Source organism: Hemitrygon akajei, chromosome 8, assembly GCF_048418815.1.
Source record: "Hemitrygon akajei chromosome 8, sHemAka1.3, whole genome shotgun sequence".
NCBI lineage: Eukaryota > Metazoa > Chordata > Chondrichthyes > Myliobatiformes > Dasyatidae > Hemitrygon > Hemitrygon akajei.
In genome coordinates this window covers 64,663,266-64,689,770 of record NC_133131.1, presented here as the reverse complement: position 1 = coordinate 64,689,770, position 26,505 = coordinate 64,663,266, and the positions used below count along the sequence as shown (strand labels likewise).

At 42.9% G+C, this 26,505-nt stretch overlaps 1 protein-coding gene across 3 annotated transcripts in view; it reads right to left on the bottom strand.

The window, feature by feature from the left end:
* The window catches only part of LOC140731939 (SLAM family member 5-like), a 460,463-nt gene that overhangs the window by 123,995 nt on the left and 309,963 nt on the right, over nt 1-26,505 (bottom strand). Inside the window, exon 1 of one of the 3 annotated variants that reach the window (XM_073053939.1) lies at nt 15,778-15,875. The exons of the other annotated variants lie outside the window; for them this stretch is intronic. Coding sequence (XP_072910040.1) covers nt 15,778-15,823 — 46 coding nt within the window. The 5' untranslated portion in view covers nt 15,824-15,875. Of the gene's footprint in view, nt 1-15,777; nt 15,876-26,505 lie in introns of those variants that run through there. 3 annotated transcript variants of the gene reach the window in all.

The window sequence follows — 26,505 nt, the reverse complement described above, 5'->3', positions numbered from 1 at the left end:
CAGTCCCAACACTCTGCCTTTTCAGTCTATCTGAATCAGCGTGTAAATTGTCAAACCACTGGGTGGTGTCCCATACTTGGACCTGACCCTGCTTCCAGTCCCAACATTCTGCCTTTTCAGTCTATCTGAGTCAACGTGTAAATTGTCAAACCACTGGGTGGTGTCCCACACTTGGACCTGACCCTGCTTCCAGTCCCAACATTCTGCCTTTTCAGTCTATCTGAGTCAACGTGTAAATTGTCAAACCACTGGGTGGTGTCCCACACTTGGACCTGACCCTGCCTCTGGTCCCAACATTCTGCCTTTTAACAGAGAAACGTAGAAAACCTACAGCACAATACAAGCCCTTCAGCCCTCAAAGCTGTGCTGAACATATCCTTGCCATAGGAGTTACCTCGGGTTCCTAGAGCCCTCTATTTTTCTAAGCTCCATTTACCCATCCAGGGGTCTCTTAAAATACACTATCATTTCTGCCACCACCGCTATTGCCAGCAGCTCAAACCACACACACACCACTCTCTGAGTAAAAAAAATTACCCCTGACATCTCCTCTGTACCTACTTCTGTACCTACTTCCTTAAAACTGTGCCCTCTCATGCTAGCCACTTCAGCCCTGGGAAAAAGCCGCTGACTAAACAACAATCAATGCCTCTCATCAACTTATACACTTCTATCAGCTCACCTGTCATCCTCCGTTCACTCAACCTATTCTCATAAGGCATGCTCTCCAATCTAGGCAACATCATTATAAATCTCCTCTGCACCCTTTCTATAGTTTCCAAATCCTTTCTGTAGTGAGGTGACCAGAATTGAGCACAGTACTCCAACTGGGGTCTGACCAGGGTCCAATATAGCTGCAACATTACCTCTCGGCTCCTAAACTCAATCACAGGATTGATAAAGGCCGATGCACCTTTCACCTTCTTAACCACAGAGTCAACCTACGTAGTAATGTTGAGTGTCCTATGGACTCGGAACCCAAGACCCCTCTGATCCTCCACACTGCCAAGAGTCTTACCATTAATACTATATTCTGCCATCATATTTGACCTACCAAAATGAACCACCTCACAATTATCTGGGTTGAACTCCATCTGCCGTTTCTCAGCCCAGTTTTGCATCCTATCAATGTCCCGCTCTAAACTCTGACAGCCCTCCACACTATCCACAACACCCCTAACCTTTGTGTCATCAGCAAAGTTACTAACCCATCCCTCCACTTCCTCATCCAGGTCATTTATAAAAATCACAAAGATTAGGGGTCCCAGAACAGATCCCTGAGAAACATCACTGGTCACCGTCCACCATGCAGAATATGACCCATCTACAACCACTCTTTGCCGTCTGTGGGCAAGCCAGTTCTGGATCCACAAAGCAATGTCCCCTTGGATCTCATGCCTCCCTACCTTCTCAATAAACCTTGCATGGGGTTCCCTATCAAATGCCTTGCTGAAATCCATATGCACTACATCAACTTCTCTAATTTCATCAATGTGATTAATCACATCTTCAAAAAATACAGTCAGGCTCGTAAGGCATGACCTGCCTTTGACAAAGCCATGCTGACTATTCCTAATCTTATTATGCCTCTCCAAATGTTCATAAATCCTGCCTCTCAGGATCTTCTCCATCTACTTACCAAACACTGAGGTAAGACTCTCTGGCCTGTAATTTCCTGGGCTATCTCTACTCCCTTTCTTGAATTAAGGAACAGGATCCGAAACCCTCCAATCCTCCAGAACCTCTCCTGTCCCCATTGATGATGCAAAGATCATCACCAGAGGCTCACCAATCTCCTTCCTCACCTCCCACAGTAGCCTGGGGTACTTTCCGTCTGGTCCCAGTGACTTATCCAACTTGATACTTTCCAAAAGCTCCAGCACATCCTCTTTCTAAATATCTACATGTTCAAGCTTTTCAGTCCACTGTGTCATCCCTACAATCGTCAAGATCCTTTCCCATAGTGAATACTGAAGCAAAGTATTCATTAAATACCTCTGCCATCTCCTCTGTTTCCAAGCACGCACTGTCACACTTGATTAGTCCTATTCTCTCACATCATATCCTCTTGCTCTTCACATACTTGTAGAATGCCTTGGAGTTTTCCTTAATTCTGTCTGCCAAGGCCTTCTCATGACCCCTTCTGACTCTCCTAATTTTATTCTTAAGCTCCTTCCTGCTAGCTTTATAATTTTCTAGATCCCTATCGTTACCTAGTCTTTTGAACCTTTTGTAAACTTTTCTTTTCTTCTTGACTAGATTTACAACAGCCTTTGTACATCGCGGCTCCTGTACCCTACCATCCTTTCCCTGTCTCATTGGAACATACCTATGCAGAACTCCACCGAAATACCCCTTGAATATTTGCCACATTTCTTCCATACATTTCCTTGAGAACATCTGTTCCCAATTTCAGCTTCCTAATTCATGCTTGATAGCCTCATGTTTCCCCTTGCTCCAATTAAACACTTTCCGACTTGTCTGTTCCTAACTCCAATGCTGTTGTAAAGGAGATAGAATTATGATCACTGTCTATGATCAAAATGCTCTCCCACTGAGAGATCTGACTCCTGACCAGGTTTATTTCCCAATACCAGATCAAGTACAGCCTCTCCTCTTGTAGGCTTATCTACATATTGTGTCAAGAAACCTTCCTGAACAAACTCCACCCCATCTAAACCCCTTGCTCTAGGGACATGCTAATCAATATTTGGGAAATTAAAATCTCCCACCATGACAATCCTGCTATTATTACACCTTTCTGGAATCTGTCTCCCTATCTGCTCCTCGATGTCCCTGTTACTATTGGGTGGTCTATAAAAAAACACCCAGTAGAGTTATTGACCCCTTGCTGTTTCTAACTTCCACCCACAGAGACTCCGTAGACAATCCCTCCATGACTTCGTCCTTTTCTGCAGCCATTACACTATCTCTGATCAACAGTGCCACCCCCCCACATCTTTTGCTTCCATTCCTCTTCTTTCTGAAACATCTAAAAACTGGCACTTGAAGTAACCATTCCTGCCCCTGAGCCATCCATGTCTCTGTAATGGCCACAACATCATAGCTCCAAGTACTGATCCTCGCTCTAAGCTCATCTGCTTTATTCATGATACTCCTTGCATTAAAATAGACACATCTCATACCATTGGTTTGAGCGTGTCCCTTCTCTATCACCTGCCTGCCTTCCCTCTCACACTGTCTCCAAGCTTTCTCTATTTGTGAGCCAACCGCTTCTTCCTCTGTCACTTCAGTTTGGTTCCCACCCCCGCCCCCAGCAGTTCTTGCTTAAACTCTCCCAAAAGCCTTAGCAAACCTCCCCGCCAGGATATTGGTCCCCCTGGGATTCAAGTGCAACCCGTCCTTTTTACACAGGTCACACCTGCTCCAAAAGTGATCCCAATGATCCAGAAATCTGCCCCCTGCTCCAATCCTTCAGCCATGCATTTACCCTCCACCTCACTCTATTCCTATCCTTACTGTCGCGTGGCACATGCAGGAATCCCAAGATGACTACCTTTGAGGTCCTGCTTCTCAACTTCCTTCCTAACTCCCTGTATTCTGTTTTCAGTCTATCTGTGTCAGTGTTTAAATTGTCAACACTGGATGGTGCCCCACACTAGGGCCTGGGCCTGTAGCCGCTGCCAAGCCTGTGGCTGTTCCCCACCTCTCCAAATTTTTCAGTGCTTAGAACAGTCCAGTCTCTCTCCCAGTCTAGGTGGACAGGCTCCGAAACTCCTCTGCACAGACTCCTCTCTGACACGCTCACTCCAACTCCATCTCCATCTTGATCATACCTCAATCTCACTTCTAATCGAACATGTCATGCTCTGACTTTGCATCGTATCTGCACAGCTCAACCCTCAAGTCAACCTCACATTCGCTCACCTCTTCATGGTTTGTGGTGATAGTTCACTACAGAAAAAATGCTATTAATAAAGTATTTAGTCGTATATCCTGCCTTACGAACCACCATTAACCCGGCCTTAAGTGAAGTTCAGTACTCTGAAGGTTGGGTAATAACTATTCCTGAACCTGGCGAGGTGGGGCCTGAGGCTCCTGTATCACCTTCCCGACAGTAGCAGTGAGAAGAGAGCATGGCTTCTATGGTGGGGTCATTGATGATGGATGTTTCCTCCTGTGGCAGCCCTTCCCTCCATGTAGTTGCGCTCAGTGATGGGAAGAGCTTTGCCTGTGATGATCTGGGCTGTGTCCACCACTTTCTTGTAGACTTTTCTGTCCCTGGGTATCGGTGTTTCCATACCAAGCCTGACCAAGCTTCAGGAACCAAAGGCAAGTGTTGCCCCCCGTTAGGGTGATGGACTGGACCTCTCCACCAGGGCTGTGCTCTGGAGGCATCTGTACTGTGTAACCTGTTGGTCTCTTTGAGTTCACTCCCTGCTTTTTGCTGATGAGATCAGGGTGAATCTGATGGATTTTGCTGGGCAAGAAGAGAGTGGTCATGTGTGTGAGTAAACGTAGGTAGTGACTCCATCTTCAAAACATGCAGAGCATCGTCCCGGGTGAAGCAATTTATATTTTCCATCAGTGCACTGTCTTATGAGATAACACACACCTTTGAGGGGGTTAGCATGCCTTTTACTGGGACATTTTCCACAAAGTCTGGCACTCTGTCATCTTAATTAAAGCTTTATTTTGTCTCCTTTTATAATAAGGTTACTTTGGGAACAAACTAAATACATAAAAAGAAAGGCTGGAGTAGAGGTGAGGCATGCTTGCTTCTGTCTAAGAGCATAACACCACATTGCAGCAGAAGTAGACCATTCAGCCCATCGAGTCTGCACTGTCATTCCGTCATGGCTGATTTACTTTCCGTCTCAACCCTATTTTCCTTCCTTCTTCCCATAGCCTTTGATGCCATGACTCATCAAGAACCTACCAACCTCCACTTTAAATATAATCAATGACTTGGCCTCCACAGCCGTCTGTGCCAGCGAATTCCACAGATTCATCACCCTCTGACTAATGAACTTCCTCCTCAGTTCTGTTCCAAAAGGATGTCCCTCTATGCAGAGGCTGTGCTTTCTGGTCCTAGACTTCCAAACTACAGGAAACATCCTTTCCACGTCCAATCTATCTAGGCCTTACCAGATTTCAAGGAGATCCCCCCTCATTATCCTAAACTCCAGAGAATACAGGCACAGAGACATCAATCACTCCTCATATGTTAACCCTTTTATTCCCAGAATCATTTTTGTTATCTACTCTGCGTCCAACATATTGATGAAACTGCAAAGAAAACAAGAAGCGACTGTGTTTCATTAAGACTTTGGGTAGATTTGGTATGTCAACAAAAACACTCGAAAATTCCTACCAAGAGCATTCTAACTGGCTGTACCACTGTCTGGTATGAGGGGGTGGCTACTGTACAGGATCGAAGTAAACTGCAGAGAGTTGTCAACTTTGTCAGATCCATCATGTGCTCTAGGCTCCATAATATCCAGGATATCTACAAGGACCAGTGCCTCAAAAAGGTGGCATCCATCATTCAGGACCCCATCACCCAGGACTTCTCATTGTTACCATCAGAAAGGAGGTATGGGAGCCTGAAGGCACAAATTCAATAATTCAAGTAGTTTCTTCCCCTCTGCCATCAGATTTCTGAATGAACTTTGAATCCATGAACACTATCTCAATACTATTTTATTTCTATCTTTGCACTACATAATTAATTTAATTATTTAATATATATGTGCTGTAATTCACATTTTTTCTCTATTATTACTTATTGTATTGTACTGCTACTGCAAAGTCAACAAATTTCATGACATATGCTGGTGATGTTAAACCTGCTTCTGACTCTCTCCAGTGCCAGAATGTGTTTTCCTAGATAAGGGGTTCAAAACTGCTCACAACACTCCAGTCTGAGCAACGCTTCATAAACCCTCAGCATTTCATGCTTGCTGTTATCTTCATGTCCTGTTGAAATGAATGCTAACATTGTATTTGCCTTCCTTACATAGGAACTCCAAAGTCCCTTTGCACCTCTGATTTCTGAATTTTCATTTCATTTTCAATCTTTTTTATTGATTTAATCAGAGGAGAAGTTATATCAAATACATAATGCAATAAACGTACAAAACAATGAAAGGGATGTATACTGTCAAAGTCATGTAAATATAATATTGGGCTATTATATATAAACAAAGAACCACAACTCCTCTTGGCAATTCATACAAAAAAAAGACTGGAATTTTTTTTATAATTAAGAGGTAAAAAACCACTAAACTGACCTAAAACAAAATAAAAAGAGGACTGGGCTGTCCATTTGAGGATAAAATTACTAAAGAAAAAAGAAAACATCCTTCTGATCAAATCTGAAACTTCGCAGAGAGAGAGAGAAAGAAAAAAAATTACATAAAAAAAGATAGAGAAAAAAATATAGATCATATGAAAATATTGAATAAAAGGTCACCAGGTTTGCATGAATTTAAAAGATGTATCAAACGTCCGACTTCAATTTTCTCCAAGCTTAAACAAGACGTAATGGAGGAGAGCTAAAAAAACAGTAGGTGGATTAGAATCTTTCCAGTTTAACAAAATAGCTCTCCTGGCCAATAAGGTTGAAAATGCTGTCAACTGTTGAGCAGAAGCAGGAACACTTCCTGCTTCCTTTGGAATAATCCCAAAGATTGCCGTAAGTGAATTAGGTTGCAAGTCCACACCTATGACTTTTGATAATGTTCTAAAAACATCTCTCCAAAAATTATTTAACTTTGTACAGGACCAAAACATATGAGTTAGGGTAGACACCTCAGTGTTACATCTATCACAGGTGGGATTTATATTAGAAAAAATATACACTAGTTTATTTTTTGACATATGGGCCCTGTGCGCTATCTTGAACTGAATTAGGGAGTGACATGCGCAGATAGATGAATTATTAACTAAATAATAAATTTTATTCCATTGATCATCTGAAAGTGAATGCTGAAGTTCCATTTCCCAAGCACGTTTAATCTTATCGTTAGGCATCATATGTGAATTCATTAACTGTTTATATATAATGGCTACCAATCCTTTTTGAAATGGTTTAAGCTGAAAAATAGCATGTATCATATTTGGTAAATGAATAAATAGATAATTTGGTAAGAAATGGACAAGGGAGAGCCAGTGGATGTAGTGTACCTGGACTTACAGAAAGTTTTTGATAAAGTCCCACATGGGAGATTAGTGGGCAAAATTAGGGCACATGGTATTGGGGGCAGAGTACTGACATATATTGAAAATTGGCTGGCTGATAGGAAGCAAAGAGTAGCGATTAACAGGTCCCTTTCAGAATGGCAGGCTGTGACCAGTGGGGTACCGCAAGGTTCGGTGCTGGGACCGCAGCTGTTTACAATATACATTAATGATTTAGATGAAGGGATTAAAAGTAATATTAGCAAATTTGCTGATGACACAAAGCTGGGTGGCAGTGTGAAATGTCAGGAAGATGTTATGAGAATGCAGAGTGACTTGGACAGGTTGGGTGAGTGGGCAAATGTATGGCAGATGCAGTTTAATGTGGATAAATGTGAGGTTATCCACTTTGGTGGCAAGAACAGGAAGGCAGATTACTATCTAAATCGAGTCAAATTAGGAAAAGGGGAAGCACAACGAGATCTAGGTGTTCTTGTACATCAGTCAATGAAAGCAAGCATGCAGGTACAGCAGGCAGTAAAGAAAGCTAATGGCATGCTGGCCTTTATAACAAGAGGAATTGAGTATAGGAGTAAAGAGGTCCTTCTGCAGCTGTACAGGGCCCTGGTAAGACACCACCTGGAGTATTGTGTGCAGTTTTGGTCTCCAAATTTGAGGAAGGACATTCTTGCTATTGAGCGAGTGCAGCGTAGGTTCACAAGGTTAATTCCCGGAATGGCAGGACTGTCATATGTTGAAAGATTGGAGCGACTGAGCTTGTATACACTGGAATTTAGAAGGATGAGAGGGGATCTGATTGAGACATATAAGATTATTAGGGGATTGGACATGCTGGAGGCAGGAAGCATGTTCCTGCTGATGGGTGAGTCCAGAACTAGAGGCTACAGTTTAAGAATAAGGGGTAGGCCATTTAGAACTGAGATGCAGAAAAACTTTTTCACCCAGAGAGTGGTGTATATGTGGAATGCTCTGCCCCAGAAGACAGTGGAGGCCAAGTCTCTGGATGCATTCAAGAGAGAGTTAGATAGAGCTCTTATAGATAGCGGGGTCAAGGGATATGGGGAGAGGGCAGGAACGGGGTACTGATTGTGTATGATCAGCCATGATCACAGTGAATGGTGGTGCTGGCTAGAAGGGCCGAATGGCCTACTCCTGCACCTATTGTCTATTGTCTATTGAAATCACATAAAAAATTCCTAACTTGTAAATATCTAAAAAAAATGTGCATTAGATATATCACATTTATCCACCAGCTGCGAAAAAGACATTAAACAGTCCTCTAAAAACAAATCTAAAAAAGTTTTTATTCCCTTAGTTTTCCATATTAAAAAAGCCTTATCCAAAATTGATGGTTTAAAGGAAAAGTTAAAATGGATATTACTAGAGAGAACAAAGTTATTTAATTCAAAAAATCTGCAAAACTGAAACCAAATTTTTAATGTGTATTTAACAATGGGACTAAGACATTGTCTACCCATCCTAGAGAACAACAAAGGAAGAGGAGCTCCCAGTAAAGAAGCCAAAGAAAACCCCCTTACTGAGCTCTCCTCCAAGTGTAACCATGAAGGACAGTCCTGATTATCTATACCGTGAACCCAAAATGTGATATAATGAATATTAATTGCCCAATAATAAAACCTAAAGTTTGGTAACACCAGTCCTCCATTTTCTTTTTGATTTTTGCAATAAAGATTTATTCACTCTAGAGCTTTTATTATTCCAAATGTATGACAGAATCATGGAATCTATTCTGTTAAAAAAACATTTTTGGGACAAATTATGGAACCGCATGAAATGCATATAAAAATTTGGCAGGATTAGCATTTTTATAGCATTTATTTGACAACTTAATGACATCATCATAGGCACCCATTTGGAAAACATTTGTTCTGTATAGTCAATTAGAGGAAGGAAATTATATAAGTCTTTAAAATTTTTAGTAATTTTAATACCAAGATAAATAAAATAATGCTTAGCAACATTAAAGTGTATTTGATCATAATAATCAGGGTAATTATTAATGGGAAATAATTCACTTTTATGTAAGTTTAGTTTATATCCAGAGAAAATACTAAATTCAGTAAATATGGATAACATAAAGGGAATAGATTTCCTAGGGTTTGAAATGTAAACTAATAAATCATCTGCATATAATGAAAGCTTATGTAGTTTATCCCCTCTCTTAATACCCTGAACAGAATTAGAATCCCTAAGAGCAAAGCAAGAGGTTCTAAAACCAAATTAAATAATAAAGAACTGAGAGGACAACCCTGACGGGTTCCTCTATATAATCTAAAATAAGGAAATTTTTGATTATTAGTTATAACTGCAGCCACCGGGGCTTGATAAATCAGTTTGATCCAGGAAATAAATTCCGGACTGAAATTAAACCTCTTCAAAACCTGAAACAAATAAGGCCATTCCACCCTGTCAAAAGCTTTCTCTGCATCCAGAGATACAATACATTCAGATTCTTTAACTGAGGGGGAATAAATAATATTTAACAATCTTCAAAAATTAAAATGTGATTTATTTTTAATAAATCCAGTTTGATCATTTGAGATAACAGTAAGCAAAACATTCTCAAGTCTATTGGCTAAAATCTTAGAGAGAATTTTAAAATCCACATTCAGTAAGGAGATAGGTCTATAGGATGCACATTCAGATAAATCTTTTCCTTTTTTAGGAATCAATGAAATTAATGCCTCATAAAAAGTTTTCAGAACATTCCCAGAGGATATAGAATCAATGAAAGTTTGACAAAGATGTGGTATAAGCATTTCATTGAAGGTCTTATAAAATTCCACTGTATATCCATCTGGTCCCAGAGCTTTCCCTTGTTGCATAGAGGATATAGCTTTAGCAATTTCCTTTTGTTTAATAGGTGCATCTAGTATATTAATATCTTGAGTCGAAATTTTATGTATATTTAATTTTTGCAAAAATCTGTTCATAATAAAAGTATTGTCAGAGAATTCAGATTTATAAAGATTGGAATAGGAATTCATAAATATCTTATTAATTTCATAAGGGTCTAATGTTTCAGTTCTATCTGCTCTGCATATTTTCAAAATCTGTCTTCTAACCATGTTTGCCTTTAACTGACCAGCTAAGAGTTTACCTGATTTACTTACATGTATATAAAATAAAATTTTAGATTTAAAAATTTGCTGTTTGATGTAAAAAGTCAGAAGTAAATCATATTGTGTTTGAAGTTCAACCCTTTCCTTATATAGATCTTCAGAAGGTTTACTGAATACGCTCTATCTATCTCTCTAATTTTATTAGTAAGCACTAACAGTTCCGCTTTAGTTTTTTTTCTTAAAGCTGCTGAATATGAAATTATCTGTCCCCTAAGAAAGGATTTCATCGTATCCCTTATAACCAAATTTGACATTCCTTCAGTTGTATCATGTTCAAAAAATATAGAAATTTGCTCCTTAATAAAACTAACAAAAGCTGGATCCTGCAACAATACGGGATTCAATCTCCACTGTGACATTTTCAAAAGACTATCAGCGAGCTTCAGAGTTAATTTTACAGGCGTGACAACGCAATGACATCATATGCACACCTGGCAACAGTGCGTAACAAGCGTGTATCTAGAAAATAGTAATCAATTCTTGAATATTTATGATGAACATGTGAAACAGAAGAAAAATCTTTGTCATTGGGGTGTTTATATCTCCAAATATCAACCAGGCCATATTCTAGTAGAAAAGAATTAATACAGGCCGCTGCTTTATTAGGAAGTGACGGATTGGTTGATGAACTGTCAATTGCCGGATTTAGACAGCAATTAAAGTCACCACCCATGCTCAGCTTATATTCATTCAGATTCAGTAGCTCAGAAAAAAACTTTAAAAATTCAGGACTGTCTGAACTAGGTGCGTATACACGCACCACAGCTACCTTTTGACCACATAATAAATGACAATTAAATATCTTCTCATCGAATCTGTAATAGTATCAAAATGTACAAAAGGGATTTTAGAGTTAACAAAAGTAGATACTCCTCTAACTTTATTTGTCGAAAACGAATGACATGAAGGGTCCTTCCAGAATTTGAAAAATCGTTCTTCATCCTGTCTCCATACATGAGTTTCTTGTGCAAAAATAATATCCATATTGTTTTTAATTTCTTAAAAATCTTTTTACGCTTAATAGGATGATTCATGCCACTCAGATGTCCAAGAATCTCTGAAGAATCTGGACTTTCAATTTCAGATGCTCAAGCAGACTACCCATCGAATCGAGAGGAACACGAACAATTCAGGCAAACTATCAACAAACAAGAATTGAAGATGTCATCTATGGAAAAGAGAATTAATTAAATTACCTTGGAACTATCAAAAATGAAGAGAAAAATGATTGATTTAGACAGCAGAGCACGTCGGAGAAACTTGTGTATATTACGTTTGCCTGTAAATACTGAAACTGGTGACCTGTTAAAGTTCTTCTCAGATATGCTGTAATCACTTTTTAGTGAGACTCTTGAAGTGACCCCCATTACTCGACAGAGTCCGTAGAATTCCAGGATTTCGGCGTTCATCTGAATTACACCCCTGGCCAATCGTACTTTGCTTGCATTATTATACAACCAAAGAAGCCATACTTTGAGAGGCCAGAAGAAAGCGGAAAATAATCTTGAATTCAATTGAAATTTGTATAGTCGAAGATTTTCCTCCTGAGATTTTTGCCGAAAGAAGGAAATACCGGGAAGTGATGAGTGAATTGTATAAGAAAAATTGCCATCCATTGCTTCACAACCCTGTGCAGCTGATAATCTTCCCCCCTGACTCTCAGCCACAGAGGACCTACTCCCCTGACGAAGGGTGGGAGTTTATTAAAAACTTCAAAGTTAAGCTGACTGTAACATGAATAGGTAATTCTGATCTTTGAGATGTTTGTAGATGCCTTGAGAAAGTCTATACTATGCTTTTTGGATGTCCGTACAGGACTTGGCTGATTTAATTCTTCTTTTTATTTGTTAATGATTAGTGTATGTTCATAGTTGCTTTGAAGGAAACCTGTATTATATCATAGAGGTCTGTATAAGACCTGGTTTGAATTATCTTTTCGCTTGTCTCAATATTAATATAGATTTAGGTTTGAGGTATATATATAGAACCATAGAACATTATAGCACAGAAACAGGCCTTTTGGCCCTTCTTGGTTGTGCCGAACCATTTTTCTGCTTAGTCCCACTGACCTGCACCTGGACCATATCCCTCCAAACCCCTCTCATCCATATACCTGTCCAAGTTTTTCTTAAATATCAAACATAAGCCCGCATTCACCACTTCATCTGGCAGCTCATTCCACACTCCCACAACTCTCTGCGTGAAGAAGCTCCCCCCCATGTTCCCTATAAACTTTTCCCCCTTCACCCTTACCCCATGACCTCTGTTTTTTTTCTCCCCTAGCCTCAGGGGAAAAAGCCTGCTTGCATTCACTGTATCTATATCCATCATAATTTTATACACCTCTATCAAATCACCCCTCATTCTCCTACGCTCCAGGGAATAAAGTCCTAACCTATTCAACCTTTCTCAGTAACTCAATTTCTTAATTTCTGGCAACATCCTTTTAAACCTTCTCTGCAGTCGTTCAACCTTATTAATATCCTTCCTGTAATTAGGTGACCAAAACTGCACACAATACTCCAAACTTACTCACCAATGTCTTATACAACCTCACCATTACATTCCAACTCTTATACTCAATACTTTGATTTATAAAGGCCAATGTACCAAAAGTTTTTGTTACAAACCCTATACTTGTGAAACCACTTTTAGGGAATTATGTATCTGTACTCCCAGATCCCTCTGTTCTACTGCACTCCTCAGTGTCCTACCGTTTACCTTGTATGTTCTACCTTGGTTTGACCTTCCGAAGTGCAATACCTCACACTTGTCCACATTAAACTCCATCTGTCATTTTTCAGCCCATTCCTCCAACTGGTCCAAATCCTTCTGCAAGCTTTGAAAACCTTCCTCACTGCCCAGTCCACCTCCAATCTTTGTATCATCAGCAAATTTGCTGATCCAATTTGCCACGTTATCATCCAAATCATTGATATAGATGACAAATAACAATGGACCTAGCACTGATCCCTGTGGCACACCACTAGTCACAGGCCTCCATTCAGAGTAGCAATCCTCCACTACCACTCTCTGACTTCTTCCATTGAACCAATGTCTAATCTAATTTATTACCTCTCCATGTATACCTAGCGACTGAATCTTCCTAACAAACCTCCCATGTGGGACCTTGTCAAAGGTCTTACTGAAGTCCATGTATACAACATCCATTGCCTTCTCTTCATCCACTTTCCTGGTAACTTCCTCGAAAAACTCTAATAGATTGGTTAAACATGACCTACCATGCACAAAGCCGTGCTGACTTTTTCAGATAAGTCCCTGTCTATCCAAATACTTGTAGATCCCATCTCTTAGTATTCCTTCCAATAATTTACCTACTACCGATGTCAAACTATAATTTCCCAGCTTACTTTTTGAGCCTTTTTTTAAACAATGGAACTACATGAGCAATGAAATAACAATGGAACTCCAATCCTCCAGCACCTGACACATGGATATTGACATTTTAAGTATTTCTGCCAGGGCCCCTGCAATTTCAACACTAGTCTCCTTCAAGGTCCGAGGGAAAATACCCTGTCAGGTCCTGGGGATTTATCTACTCTGATATATTCACTTATTTTTTGTATGACTTTTAAGTTTATTTTGAAAGAAAGAACTTCAGTTGTAATATTATCTACTTGGAGTTATTCTTTTCTGAATACGTGATTAATACACTTTAGATGAATTTAAGATGGCCGTCACCGGTTACGATTTTATTGCTGTCAGACGTAACATTGTAGTATTTGAAATTTTATTATGGCTAATTTTGGTGGGATAATGGAGGATGGGGTTAAGGGTCATTAGCCTAAGCATGCAACTATCCTATTGGTCGCTTTTTTCCAGGCTTTGGGGGAGGGGGCTATTAGAATAGGTTTTTTTTTCTCGACTGGGCGGTTCTAATGAGGTTACTTTTTTTCTCAAATATGTCGTCTCTTCTGGACAAATCAGTTTCTTTTGGATTAATGTGCGATTGCACAATACTTTTCTTTATAAAACTTCAAATTAAATCTTAACCATGGATGTTAATAAGATTTTTCAATTTTCTCCCTGTTTAGAAAACGGCATCAGGAAGTGTATGGTCATGTGCTTTGGTAGAAGGAATAAATTGTACTCTGTTTTCTGCAGGGTGTCTGGCAGATGGAATAGTGTTGGGAAGTGTATGGTCAATGCGCTTTGGTGGAAGGAATAAAAGTAGACACTGTATTCCATCTGCCACTTCTTTGCCTATTCACCTAATCTGCCAAAGACCTTCTGCAACCTTCCCTGCTTCCTCAACACTACCTGCCCCTCCCGTACCTTTGTATTGTCCTCAAACTTGCCCAGAAATCCATCAATTCCATCATCCAAGTCAATGAAAAGAAGTGGTGCAAACAGAAACCCCTGCAGAGCACCACTACTCTCCAGCAGCCAGCCAGAAAAAGCTCTCCGATGAGGAGAGGTTTGATAGGGGTATACAAAATTATGAGGAGTATCGAGTAAATGCAAGCAGACTTTTTCAACTGAGTTGGGTGGGTGGAACTAGAATTCATGGGTTTGGAGTGAAAGCTGAAAATCTGGACGAGCTTCTTCACTCAGAGGATGGTGAGGGTGTGGAACGAGCTGCCGGAGGAAGTGGTGGATGTGTGTTCAATTTCAAAATTTAAGAGAAATTTGGGTAAGTACATGAATGGGAGGGGTATGGAGAGTTTGTCTGGGTTTTGGTTTAATGGACTAGGCAGAATAACAGGTTAGCATGGTCTTGATGGGCTGAAGGGTCTGTTTCTGGGCTGAAGTGTTCCATGAGACTATGCCTCTCTGAAATCCAAATAGACCAATTAAAGTATCCTGAAAAAAATGTGATATCCCCTCCCTCTCTCTCTGGGAGGAGTTTCACCCTCGTGTCTCCAGACTGTAGGGATGGACAGGGAAGCAGGTGCTGGAGTCTAAGAGTTGGTGGGTCTGAGTGCCCCAAACTTCTATGAAAGGCATGGAAAATGTCAGGATGTGATAAGCACAGCATCAAATGGTGACCAGACTGGAAATACATAGTTCAATGGTCACAGCATGAGGACAGCAATACGTGCAGCAGAAAGAGGAACATTATTTACCATTCAGACAAGTATACGGGAGGGGGAGGGAGACCAACGGACTTGCATGAAGAAACTGATAGACGTGTTGAAGGACCAGAAAAAAATGAAAGAGCTAAATGAGCAAAAGGAAGAAAGGATATTGAGGGTGAAAGTGTGTGGATAGACGGAGGTACAGAGACAGAGAGAGAGACTTGTTGAGGTAGACCGAGATCAAGGCAGTTCAACAGAAGCTGAGGAAGTCAAGGGCTGAAGGTGAAAATTGGAATTGTGTATGTTCTGAGAAAGGGTGTGAATCAGCGGATCAGGATGTGACCACGATAAATAGCGCTTTCACGCACTGAAAACCTGCACACATCAAAATGTTCTGTAACCAGAGATGAAACATTGAAATCTGACCTTACCGAGAAAGATGACCAATACAAAAGCACAGTTCCAGGACGTCCCCATCTTCAAGCTTGTCTGGTGAGCTCAATGGCCTTGTGACTGTCTCAGGAGGAAGTAGAGCAGGAACTGAATATGTCATCACGAGACAAGAAGTACATATTTGACAAAAGAATCATACTGGGCCCACCCAGTTCCTTTATCTGACTCAAGTTTTAACTTTCTGATTTTGAACTACTAGCACCCTCCTCACTACAACAAGCGTACAGTACTGACAAGGCTGATTCCACTGTGGTTTGCAGAACCGATCACCATCAGCTCTCAGCAACAGACCTCATTTCTCTGGATCATTTTCACTTCTCCTCACTGCCACACAGCCATTCCGAGCCCATTTGGAGCTTCAATTCCAGAAAAAGAAGTTGGATTGTCTGGGTTGATAAACCTTTTCAGTGGCCCTAGCCTCACTGGATCGTCCTGGTGGATCAGCTATTTCCAGCTGTCCAAGCCCCTCTGGACCATCCATGGGGATCAATTGTTTCTAGCTGCTCAAACCATAAGATATAGGAGCAGAAGTAGGCCATTTAGCCCATCGAGTCTGTTCTGCTATTCAATCATAGGCTGATCCAATTCTTCCACTTCCCTGCTTTCACCCCATACCCCTTGATGCCCTGGCTAATCAAGAACCTATCTATCTCTGCCTTAAATGCACCCAATGACTTGGCCTCCACAGCCACTCATGGCAACAAATTCCACAGATTTACCACCCTCTGACTAAAGTAATTTCTCCACATCACTGTTCTAAATGGACGTCCTTCAATCCTGAAGTCCTTTTGTCCTAGACTCCTCTACCATGGGAAATAACTTTGCCATATCTAATCTGTTCAGAGCTTTTAAACATTCATTCAGATTGTTTCTATGAGATCCCCCCTCATTCTCCTGAACTCCAGAGAATACAGCCCAAGAGGTGCCAGACGTTCCTCATATGGTAAACCTCTCATTCCTGGAATCATTCTCGCGAATCTTCTCTGAACCCTCTCAACTGTCAGTATTTCCTTTCTAAAATAAGGAGCCCAAAACTGCATACAGTACTCCATGTATGGTCTCACCAGTGCCTTAAAGAGCCTCAACATCACATCCCTGCTCTTATATTCTACGCCTATAGAAATAAATACCAACTTGCCTTCTTCACAACCAAATCAACCTGGAGGTTAACATTTAGGGTATCCTGCACAAGGACTCCCAAGTCCCTTTGTATCTTAGCATTTTGACTCTCTCCCCATCAAAATGATAGTCTGCCTGTTTATTTCTTCCACCGAAGTGCATGACCATACACTTTCCAATATTGTATTTCATTTGCCACCTCTTTGACCATTCCCTAAACTATCTAAGTCTCTCTGCAGGCTCTCAACACTACCCACTCCTCCAACTGTCTCTGTATCATCGGCAAATTTACCCACAAGTCTATTAATCTCATAGTCCAAATCATTGACATACATCATAAAAAGCAGTGGTCCCAACACCGACCCCAGTGGAACTCCACTGGTCACCGGCAGCCAACCAGAAAGGATTCCTACTCTCTGTTTTCTGCTGAACACCCAATGGTCCACCCACTAATAACTTCCCTGTAATTCCATGGGCTCTTAACTTGCTAAGCAGCCTCATGTGCAGCACCTTGTCAAAGGCCTTCTGAAAATCCAAGTACACCACATCCACTGCATCTCCTCTGTCTATCCTGCTTGTAATTTCCTCCAAAAATTGCAGTGGGTTAGTCAGGCAGGATTTTCCTTTCAGGAAACCATGATGGTTTAGGCCTATCTTGTCATGTGCCTCCAGATATTCTGTAATCTCATCCCTAACAATTGATTTCAACAACATCCCAATCACTGATGTCAGGCTAACAGGTTCATAGTTTCCTTTCTGCTGCCTCCCACCCTCTTAAATAGCAATTTTCCAGTCATCCAGTACAATGCCAGAATCTATCGGTTCTTCAAAGTTCATTGTTAATGCCTCCGCAATCTCTCCAGCTATTTCCTTCAGAACCCAAGAATGCATTCCATCAGACCCAGGAGATGTATCCACCCTCAGATCTTTAAGCTTCCTGAGCACATTCTCAGCTGTAATTTTTACTGTACAAACTTCACTTCCCTGACACCCTTGAATGTCCAGTATACTGCAAATGTTTTCCACTGTGAAAACTGATGAAAAATTCATATTCAGTTCCTCTGCCATCTCTGCGTCTTTCATTACAATATCACCAGCGTCATGTTCTATTGGTCCTATATCTACCCTCAACTCTCATTTACCCTTTATATATTTTAAAAAGCTTTTACTTTCTCCTTTGATATCAGTCATCAGCTTCCTTTCATAATTAATCTTTTCCTTCCTAATAACCTTCTTAGTTTCCCTGTGCAAAAGCATCCCAATCCTTTATCTTCCCACGAGCTTTGGCTTCCTTGTATGCCCTCTATTTTGCTTTTACTTTGGCTCTGACTTCACTTGTCAGCCACGGTAGTGTCCTTCTTCCATTCAAAAATTTCTTCTTATTTGGAATATCTGTCTTACACTTCCCTCATTTTTTGCAGAAACTCTGTTATTGCTGCTCTGCTGTCCTTTTCCATTCAACTTTGGCTGGTTCCCTTTTCATACCATTGTAATTTCCTTTATTCCACTGAAATACCGACACATTGGAATTCAGCTTCTCCTTCGCAAATTTCAAAGTGAACTTAGTAATATTGTGATCACTGAACCCGAAGGGTTCCTTAACCTTAAGCTCTCTTATCACCTCTGGATCATTGCACAACACCCAATCCAGCACAGCCAATCCCCTAGTGTGCTCAACAACAAGCTGTTCTAAAAAGCCATCCTCCAGACATTCTAAAAATTCTCTCTCTTGAGGTCCAGTACTGGCCTGGTTTTCCCAATCCACTTTCATGTTAAAATCCCCAACAATTATCATGATATTGCCTTTCTGACATGCCTTTTCTATCTCCTTCTATCCCGGCTGCTGTTTGGAGGCATATATACAGCTCCCATTAAGGTCCTTTTGCCCTTGCCATTTCTTAACTCAACTCATAGACACTCTACACCTTCCGATCCTATGTCATTACTTTCCAATGATTTGATATTATTTCTTATACACAGAGCTACACCACCCCTTCTGTCTACTAACCAATCTTTCCGATATACTGTATATCCTTGAACCTCCAGCTCCCAATGGTAGCCATCTTTGAGCCAAGATTCAGAGATGGCCACAACGTTGTATTTGCCAATCTGTAGCTGAAATTCAAGATTGTCAATTTTATTCTTTATGCTGTGTGCATTCAAATACAACACTCTCAGTCCAGTATTTGTTGCTTTCTGTTTTAGCAGCACCACACCTCTATTGCCCTGTAACTCATGCCACTGCCTTTGATTAAGCCTTATCTCCTACATGTTCTTTCTATAATCTCTGTTGCACACTATCTTTGATTTATTTCTGTTTTCCTCTTCCTCAGCCCTATCACTCCGGTTCCCATCCCCCAGCCAAATTAGTTTAAACCCTCCTGAACAGCTGAATTAAATGTGCCTGCTAGGATATTGGACCCTTTTGGTTTCTGGTGTTACCTGTCCTTTTTGTACAGGTCGTACCTCCCCCAGAAGAGGCCCAATGATCCAGGAATCTGAAGTTCCGCCCCCGACATCAGTCTTTTAGTCCCAAAATGATATGCCTGATCATGCTATTCTTGCACTCACTAGCAGGTGGCATGGGCAGCAATCCTGAGAGGACTACCCAGGAAGTCCTGCTTTTCAGCTTCCTACCGAACTCCATGAATTCTTTCTTCAGGGCCTCCTCCCTTTTTTTTCACCAACGTGTACCAAGACTTCTGGCTGGTCACCCTCTCCCTTCAGAATACTCTGCACCTGATCCGAGACATCCCATACCCTGGCACCTGGAAGGCAACACACCATGCGGCTAACTCTATCAGGCTGACAGAACCTCCTCTCTGTTCCTGTCACTATGGAATCCCCTATGACCACCGCATTTATCATCTTCCTCTTTCCCTTCTGCACCACGGAACCAGACTCAGTACCAGAGACCCAATCGCTGTGGTCGTCCTCTGTCAGGTTATCTCCCTCAACCGCTTCCAAAACAAGGTAACGATTACTGAGGGGGATGGCCACAGGGGTGCCCTCTACTATCTGAGCTCTTTCCCTCGCTTCCCTGACCATCACCCATTTATCTAACTGCAGACTAACTCCCCGTAGCTCCTCTCTATCTCCTGTTCACTCTCCCTAATCAGCTGTAGGTCATCAAGCTGCAGATCCAGATTCCTAACATGGTCTCTCAGGAGCTGCACCTGGTGCAGATGTGGCCATCTGGGAGACTGGAAGATTCCCAGGATTCCCATATCCGACAGCCTGAGCATGCCCTCCATGCAGTTTGTCTGTACTTCCCTCTGCCTCAGTAAAGCTGCCACCATTGTCAGAGACCCCACCCATCTCAGACATTCTCTCCCATCCACCAGATGACTCAAAAACCCAAAGTTATTCACCAGCAGGGTCAAAACTGTTGGCAGATACAGTGGGGACAATTAAGAAACTGTAACACAGGCACATGGATGATAGAAAATTTGAGAGCAATGCAGGAAGTTCAAAGGTCTATTGTATAGTCAAAGTATGCATGTAGAACACAACTCTGACATTTGCCTTCTCCAGATAGCCAAGGAATATTGAAAGATCATGAGTATGGATAAAAGAAAAGATATCAACTCCCCCATCCCCGGCACAAAAAAGAATCAAAACAGAATAGAGTTTATTTCATTTCTTACATCTATCTCTCAACATGAGGGATTCAAAATCTTAATGTTGCATCTCTGTTGCAACATAAAGCAATAAGGAAGGGAAGTGTGGGAAGATATTGCCCAAACACTAAGATTGTACACGTTATTGTTTTGTATACGTGTTTACGATCAGATACAATGTCCAGTCAGATATACAATCAGATCAATGTGTATTGATAAATCTGATTGCCTGGTGAAAGAAGCTATCCCAGAGCCTGCTGTTCCTGGCCTTAATGCTGTGGTACCTCCATACGGAGGCAGCCAAAACATTTTGAGCTTGGGGTGGCTGGAGTCCCTGATGATCATCCGGGCCATTTTTATGCACCTGCTGCTGGAAATGTCCTGAATAGAGGTGGAGAATGACCCACTATAGACCTCACTGCTTCTGTAACAGTCCTCAGACCCTATTGACCTGCCTGTCTCTACAATCCTCTCCAAACCCCATAGACCTCCCTGTCTCTTTAATCACCTCCAGACCCTATATTCTTCTCTCTCTAATCTCCTCGAACCTATATAATCCTCCCAGTCTCTGTAATCCCCTCCAATACCTTTGGTTCTCCTTGCCTCTGCAACAGCCCCCAACCCCTCTAAAATTCCTTGTTACTGCAACGTCCTCCAAGCCTCATAGACCTCACTGCCCCTGTGATGGCCTCCAGACCCTATAATCCTCCCTGTCTAAACCTAACCCCTATAGATCTCACTGTCTCTGTAACCCCCTCCAGGCCCAATTGATCCCCTCTCTCTGTAAGCCTACAACCCCAATAGACTTCACTGTCTCTGCAATCCCCTCCAAGCTGCATCAACTTTGCTGGCTCTGAGATAGTCACCAGATTCTATAATCCTCCCAGTCTCTGGAACCCCACCTTTGTCCTTCCTCTCTCTGGAAACCCAAAAACCATTATACAGTAAACCTCCCTGTGTCTGTAACCTTCCAGATCCCATAGACCTCACTGTCTCTGAAACAGCTTCTGATCCGTTCAGACCCACCTGTCAACATAACCCCCTCCAACCACACTGGAGCTTCCTTTCCCTGTAACCCTCTCCAATTTCCATAGAGCTCCCCGTTTCTGAGATAGTTTCCAAACCCTATAATCCCACTCCAGGTCAAATAGACCACCCTACATCTATAACACCCACCAAATGCTATAGATCATCCTGTCCCTGGAAATCACTCCCAACCCCATATACCTCACTGTATCTGAATCAGTCTCCAACCCTTACAGCCTCCCTGTCTTTGTAACACCCTCCAACACCTATTGACCCTCCTGTCTCTGTGACAATGCAGAGCCCATGGACCTCCTTGTCTCTGTAACCCCCACCTACTTCTGTTGAACTCCCTGTCTCTGTGACAGTCACCAGACCCTAGAGACCTCCCTGTCTCTATAACCCCACTCGAACCTCTTTCCACCTCCCTCTCTGTAACCCCACTCCAACCCCTTGTCTCTGAAAATCCTCCAACCCTTATAGACCATCCTATAAGGTCTCTAGAATCTCCTCCAGACCCCATAGATCTCACTGTCTCTAAAACAGACCAGGTGTCCGCGACAGAACTCCGTCTCTGTAACAGCCCTCCAACCGCTATAGACCTTCCTGCCTCTGGAAACCCTCTCTGAGCTCCATAGACCTTCCTGTCTCTGAGATAGTCTCCAGATTCTATAATCCTCCCTATCCCTGTAAACCCCTCCAGACCAGATAGACCTTCATGTCTCTGTAAACCCCTCAAACCACCATCGACCCTTCTGTCTCTGTAACTCCAGCAGACCATATAGACCTCTCAATCTCAGTAACCCACACCATCCCCTATAGATTACCCTTTCTCTGTCACCTCCTCCAAGTCCTCATTTTCTGTATAAGCCCCTCCAACCCCTATGGACCTCCCTCTGTGTAGCCCCCTCCAGAACATAAAGACACATCTGTCTCTGTAACCCACTCCAGTAACTGTTGACTTTCCTGTCTCTGTAAACCCTTGCAGGTCCCATGGACCTCCCCAACTTTGTAACTTCCTCCAATCCCTCTACTGAATCCTGTCGCTGTAACCCCCTCCACCCTCTATAGAACTCACTGCCTATATGACAACATTCAGACCCTGGAGACCTTCCTCTGTAGCCCTACTCCAACCCCGAAAGACCTCACTTTCTCTGTCACCCTCTCCGAGCCCTTTAAACCTCCCTGTCTGTGTAACTGACTGCAGACCCTACATACCTTGCTGTGTCTGTAACCAGCTCCAAATCCTATTGACCCCACTGGCTCTGTAACTCCCTCCAAACCCCTTTAGACTTCTCTATGTAACTCCTTCCAATCCCTACAGAATGCCCTGTCTCTGTAGCTCCCTCCAAAAACTATAGACCTCCCTGTCTCTGTAATCCCCTCCAACCCCTATAGACCTCCCTGTCTCTGTAATCCATTCCACAACCTATAGAACTCCCTTTCTCTAATTCCCCTCCAACCACTATAGATCTGCCTGTCTCTATAACCTCCTTCAGACTCTATCAACCTCTCCGTCTCTGTAACAAACCACAACACCGATTGAACTCCATGTCTCTGTAACCCCCTCCAGACCTTATCGACCCCCGTCTCCGTAACAGTCTAGAATCCCAATAGACCTTCAGTTTCTGTAACCCCTCCAAACCCTCCCTGTCTCTGTCAACCCCTCCATATCCCTATAGATAACAATCTCCAACCCCTATAGACCTCCCTGTCTCTGTAATCCCCTCCAACCCCTATAGACCTCCCTGTCTCTGTAATCCATTCCACAACCTATAGAACTCCCTTTCTCTAATTCCCCTCCAACCACTATAGATCTGCCTGTCTCTATAACCTCCTTCAGACTCTATCAACCTCTCCGTCTCTGTAACAAACCACAACACCGATTGAACTCCATGTCTCTGTAACCCCCTCCAGACCTTATCGACCCCCGTCTCCGTAACAGTCTAGAATCCCAATAGACCTTCAGTTTCTGTAACCCCTCCAAACCCTCCGTCTCTGTCAACCCCTCCATATCCCTATAGATAATGATCTCCAAACCCAATAGACCTCCCTGTCTCTGTAACACCCTCCATATCCCTATAGATAACAATCTCCAACCCCTATAGACCTCCCTGTCTCTGTATCACCCTCCATATCCCTATAGATAACGATCTCCGAACCCAATAGACCTGCCTGTCTCTGTCACCCCCTCCATATCCCTATAGATAATGATCTCCAACCCCTATAGACCTCCCTGTCTCCGTCACCCCCTCCATATCCCTATAGATAACAATCTCCAACCCGTATAGACCTCCCTGTCTCTGTAACACCCTCCATATCCCTATAGATAACGATCTCCAACCCCTATAGACCTCCCTGTCTCTGTATCACTCTCCATATCCCTATAGATAACAATCTCCAACCCCTATAGACCTCCCTGTCTCTGTCACCCCCTCCATATCCCTATAGATAACAATCTCCAACCCCAATGGTCCTGCCTGTCTGCGTAACAACTTCCAGATTACATAGACCTGCCTGTCTGAGTAACCCCCTCCAACCTCCATGGACCTCCCTCTCTCTGGAATCCTTCCAGATCCCACAGACCCATAGTGAATGGTGACTCCTTTGCATTATTGGAAACAGCTTTATTTCTCAGTTTGATATCTCTTTTTTCCCCTTTCAAGGTTCCTTTGAAGACCCTGACCTGAAGATAAACTCTGACTTTGGATCTTTGTGGGAATGGGACCCGCTCTCGGCCTCACGACTAGCCGCTTTTTGATATCCCAAGGACGCGCTCTGGAAGACTGGTTCGGCTTCAGGGTGCTGGATTTTCGTGGCTCTGGAGATGGGCTGATTCAAGGCCGGTGCCGCTGACTGACGTGTCGCGGGAGAACACGGAAGATTGGAAGCAGCAGGCTTGCTGCTGGCTGTGTGTCCAGAGGTACAGAGCTCAGAAAAAAAGCAAAACCACAGACTTTTAACACCATAAATCAGTGAGTTGTTTTGTAACATCTCCCTTCTTGCTGTGAAATGGTGCCTCCTCTTTTATCCCTTCTTCAGAAGAGAGGGAGTCTGTGGATTGTCAAATTACCGGGTGAGTGAGTAGTCTTTGGGGTACTGCAAGACTGTGTCTTTACTGATGCTTTGCTGCACGCTTGAGTGCTCGGTGGAAAGTGTTGAAGCATTTTTGCTCCTGTGGGGGGAGTTGGGAGGAGCTTTGGTGTTCTAACATTTTAACTGTCTTCATTCTTTGGGGCACTCCTCTGTTTTCATGGATGTTTACGAAGAACAAGAACTTCAGGATTTACATTGTATGCATTTCCCTGACATTAAGTGTACCTAATGAATCCTCCCTGTCTCTGACAGCCCTCCAACTCTTATTGACCTTCCTGTCTCTGTAACGTCTTACCAGCTCCATAGATCTCCCTGTCTCTGTGATAGTCCCCACAAACTATAACCCTCCCTGTCACTGGAACCCCACCAGACCATACAGACCTCCCTGTCTCAGTAACAGCCTCCAGACCCCATAGTCTTCGTCTCTGTAACAGCCTCCCTATCTTTATAATCTCATGCAGCTCCTTTAGATCTCCCTCTCCAGGTAACTCTCCCCAGCCTCTGTAGACCTCCCTTTCTCTGTGATGCCCTCCAACCGCGAAAGACCTTCCTGCCTCTGTAATCCTCTGAAGACATCACAGACCTCACAATCTGTGTAATCGCCTCCAGACCATATACACCTCCTTGTCTCTGTAACCCCCCCCCCCCCAGACCGGAAAGGCATTCCTGTCTCTGTAACCCCCTCCAAAACTTTTTGACCTTCCTGTCTCTGTAACAACCTGAAGACCCCATAGACATCCCTGTCTCTGTAATCCCCTCCAGCCTCTATAGACTTCCCTCTCTGACACCCCACTCTAATCTGTATATACCTCCCTGTCTCTATAACAGTCTCCAGACCCTACAAGACCTCCCTGTCTCTGCAACAGCCTTTAGAACCGATAGTCCTCCTTGTCTCTGTAGCCACATCAACCCCTATCAACCTCACCGTCTCCACACCCCATAGACCTCCATGACCTTGTAACCCCCTCCAGATCATATAGATCTCCCTATCTGAGTAACCCATTCCAACCACTATAGACCTTCCTGTCTCTGAATCCCCCTCCAGACCATGTAGACCTCCCTGTCACTGTATACCCCTCCAAACCACAGAATCTCCATCTCAGTAACCCCCTCCAACCCCAATAGACCTCCCTGTCACTGTATACCCCTCCAAACCACAGAACCTCCATCTCAGTAACCCCCTCCAACCCCAATAGACCTCCCTGTCACTGTATACCCCTCCAAACCACAGCATCTCTGTAACCCCCTCCAACCCCAATAGACCTCCCTGTCACTGTATACCCCTCCAACCCCCAGAACCTCCATCTCAGTAACCCCCTCCAACCCCAATAGACCTCCCTGTCACTGTATACCCCTCCAAACCACAGAATCTCCATCTCTGTAACCCCCTCCAACCCCAATAGACCTCCCTGTCACTGTATACCCCTCCAACCCCCAGAACCTCCATCTCAGTAACCCCCTCCAACCCCAATAGACCTCCCTGTCACTGTATATCCCTCCAACCTCCAGAACCTCCATCTCAGTAACCCCCTCCAGATCACATAAACCTCCCTGTCACTGTATAACCCTCCAACCCCCAGAACCTCCATTTCAGTAACCCCCTCCAACCCCAATAGTCCTCCCTTTCACTATATACCCCTCCAACCCCTCTAGACCTCCCTGCCTGTGTAACACCCTCCGACCCCATAGACCACCCTGTTTGAGTAACCCTCTCCAGACCCTGTCTCTGCAACCCAATCCAAAATCTTTTGATCTCCCTGTCTTTGTAACCCCTCCAAGCCTTAGAGACCTCCCTGTCTCTTAACCCCGTGTTAACCCCAAAAGACCTCCCTGTCTCTGTAACAGCCT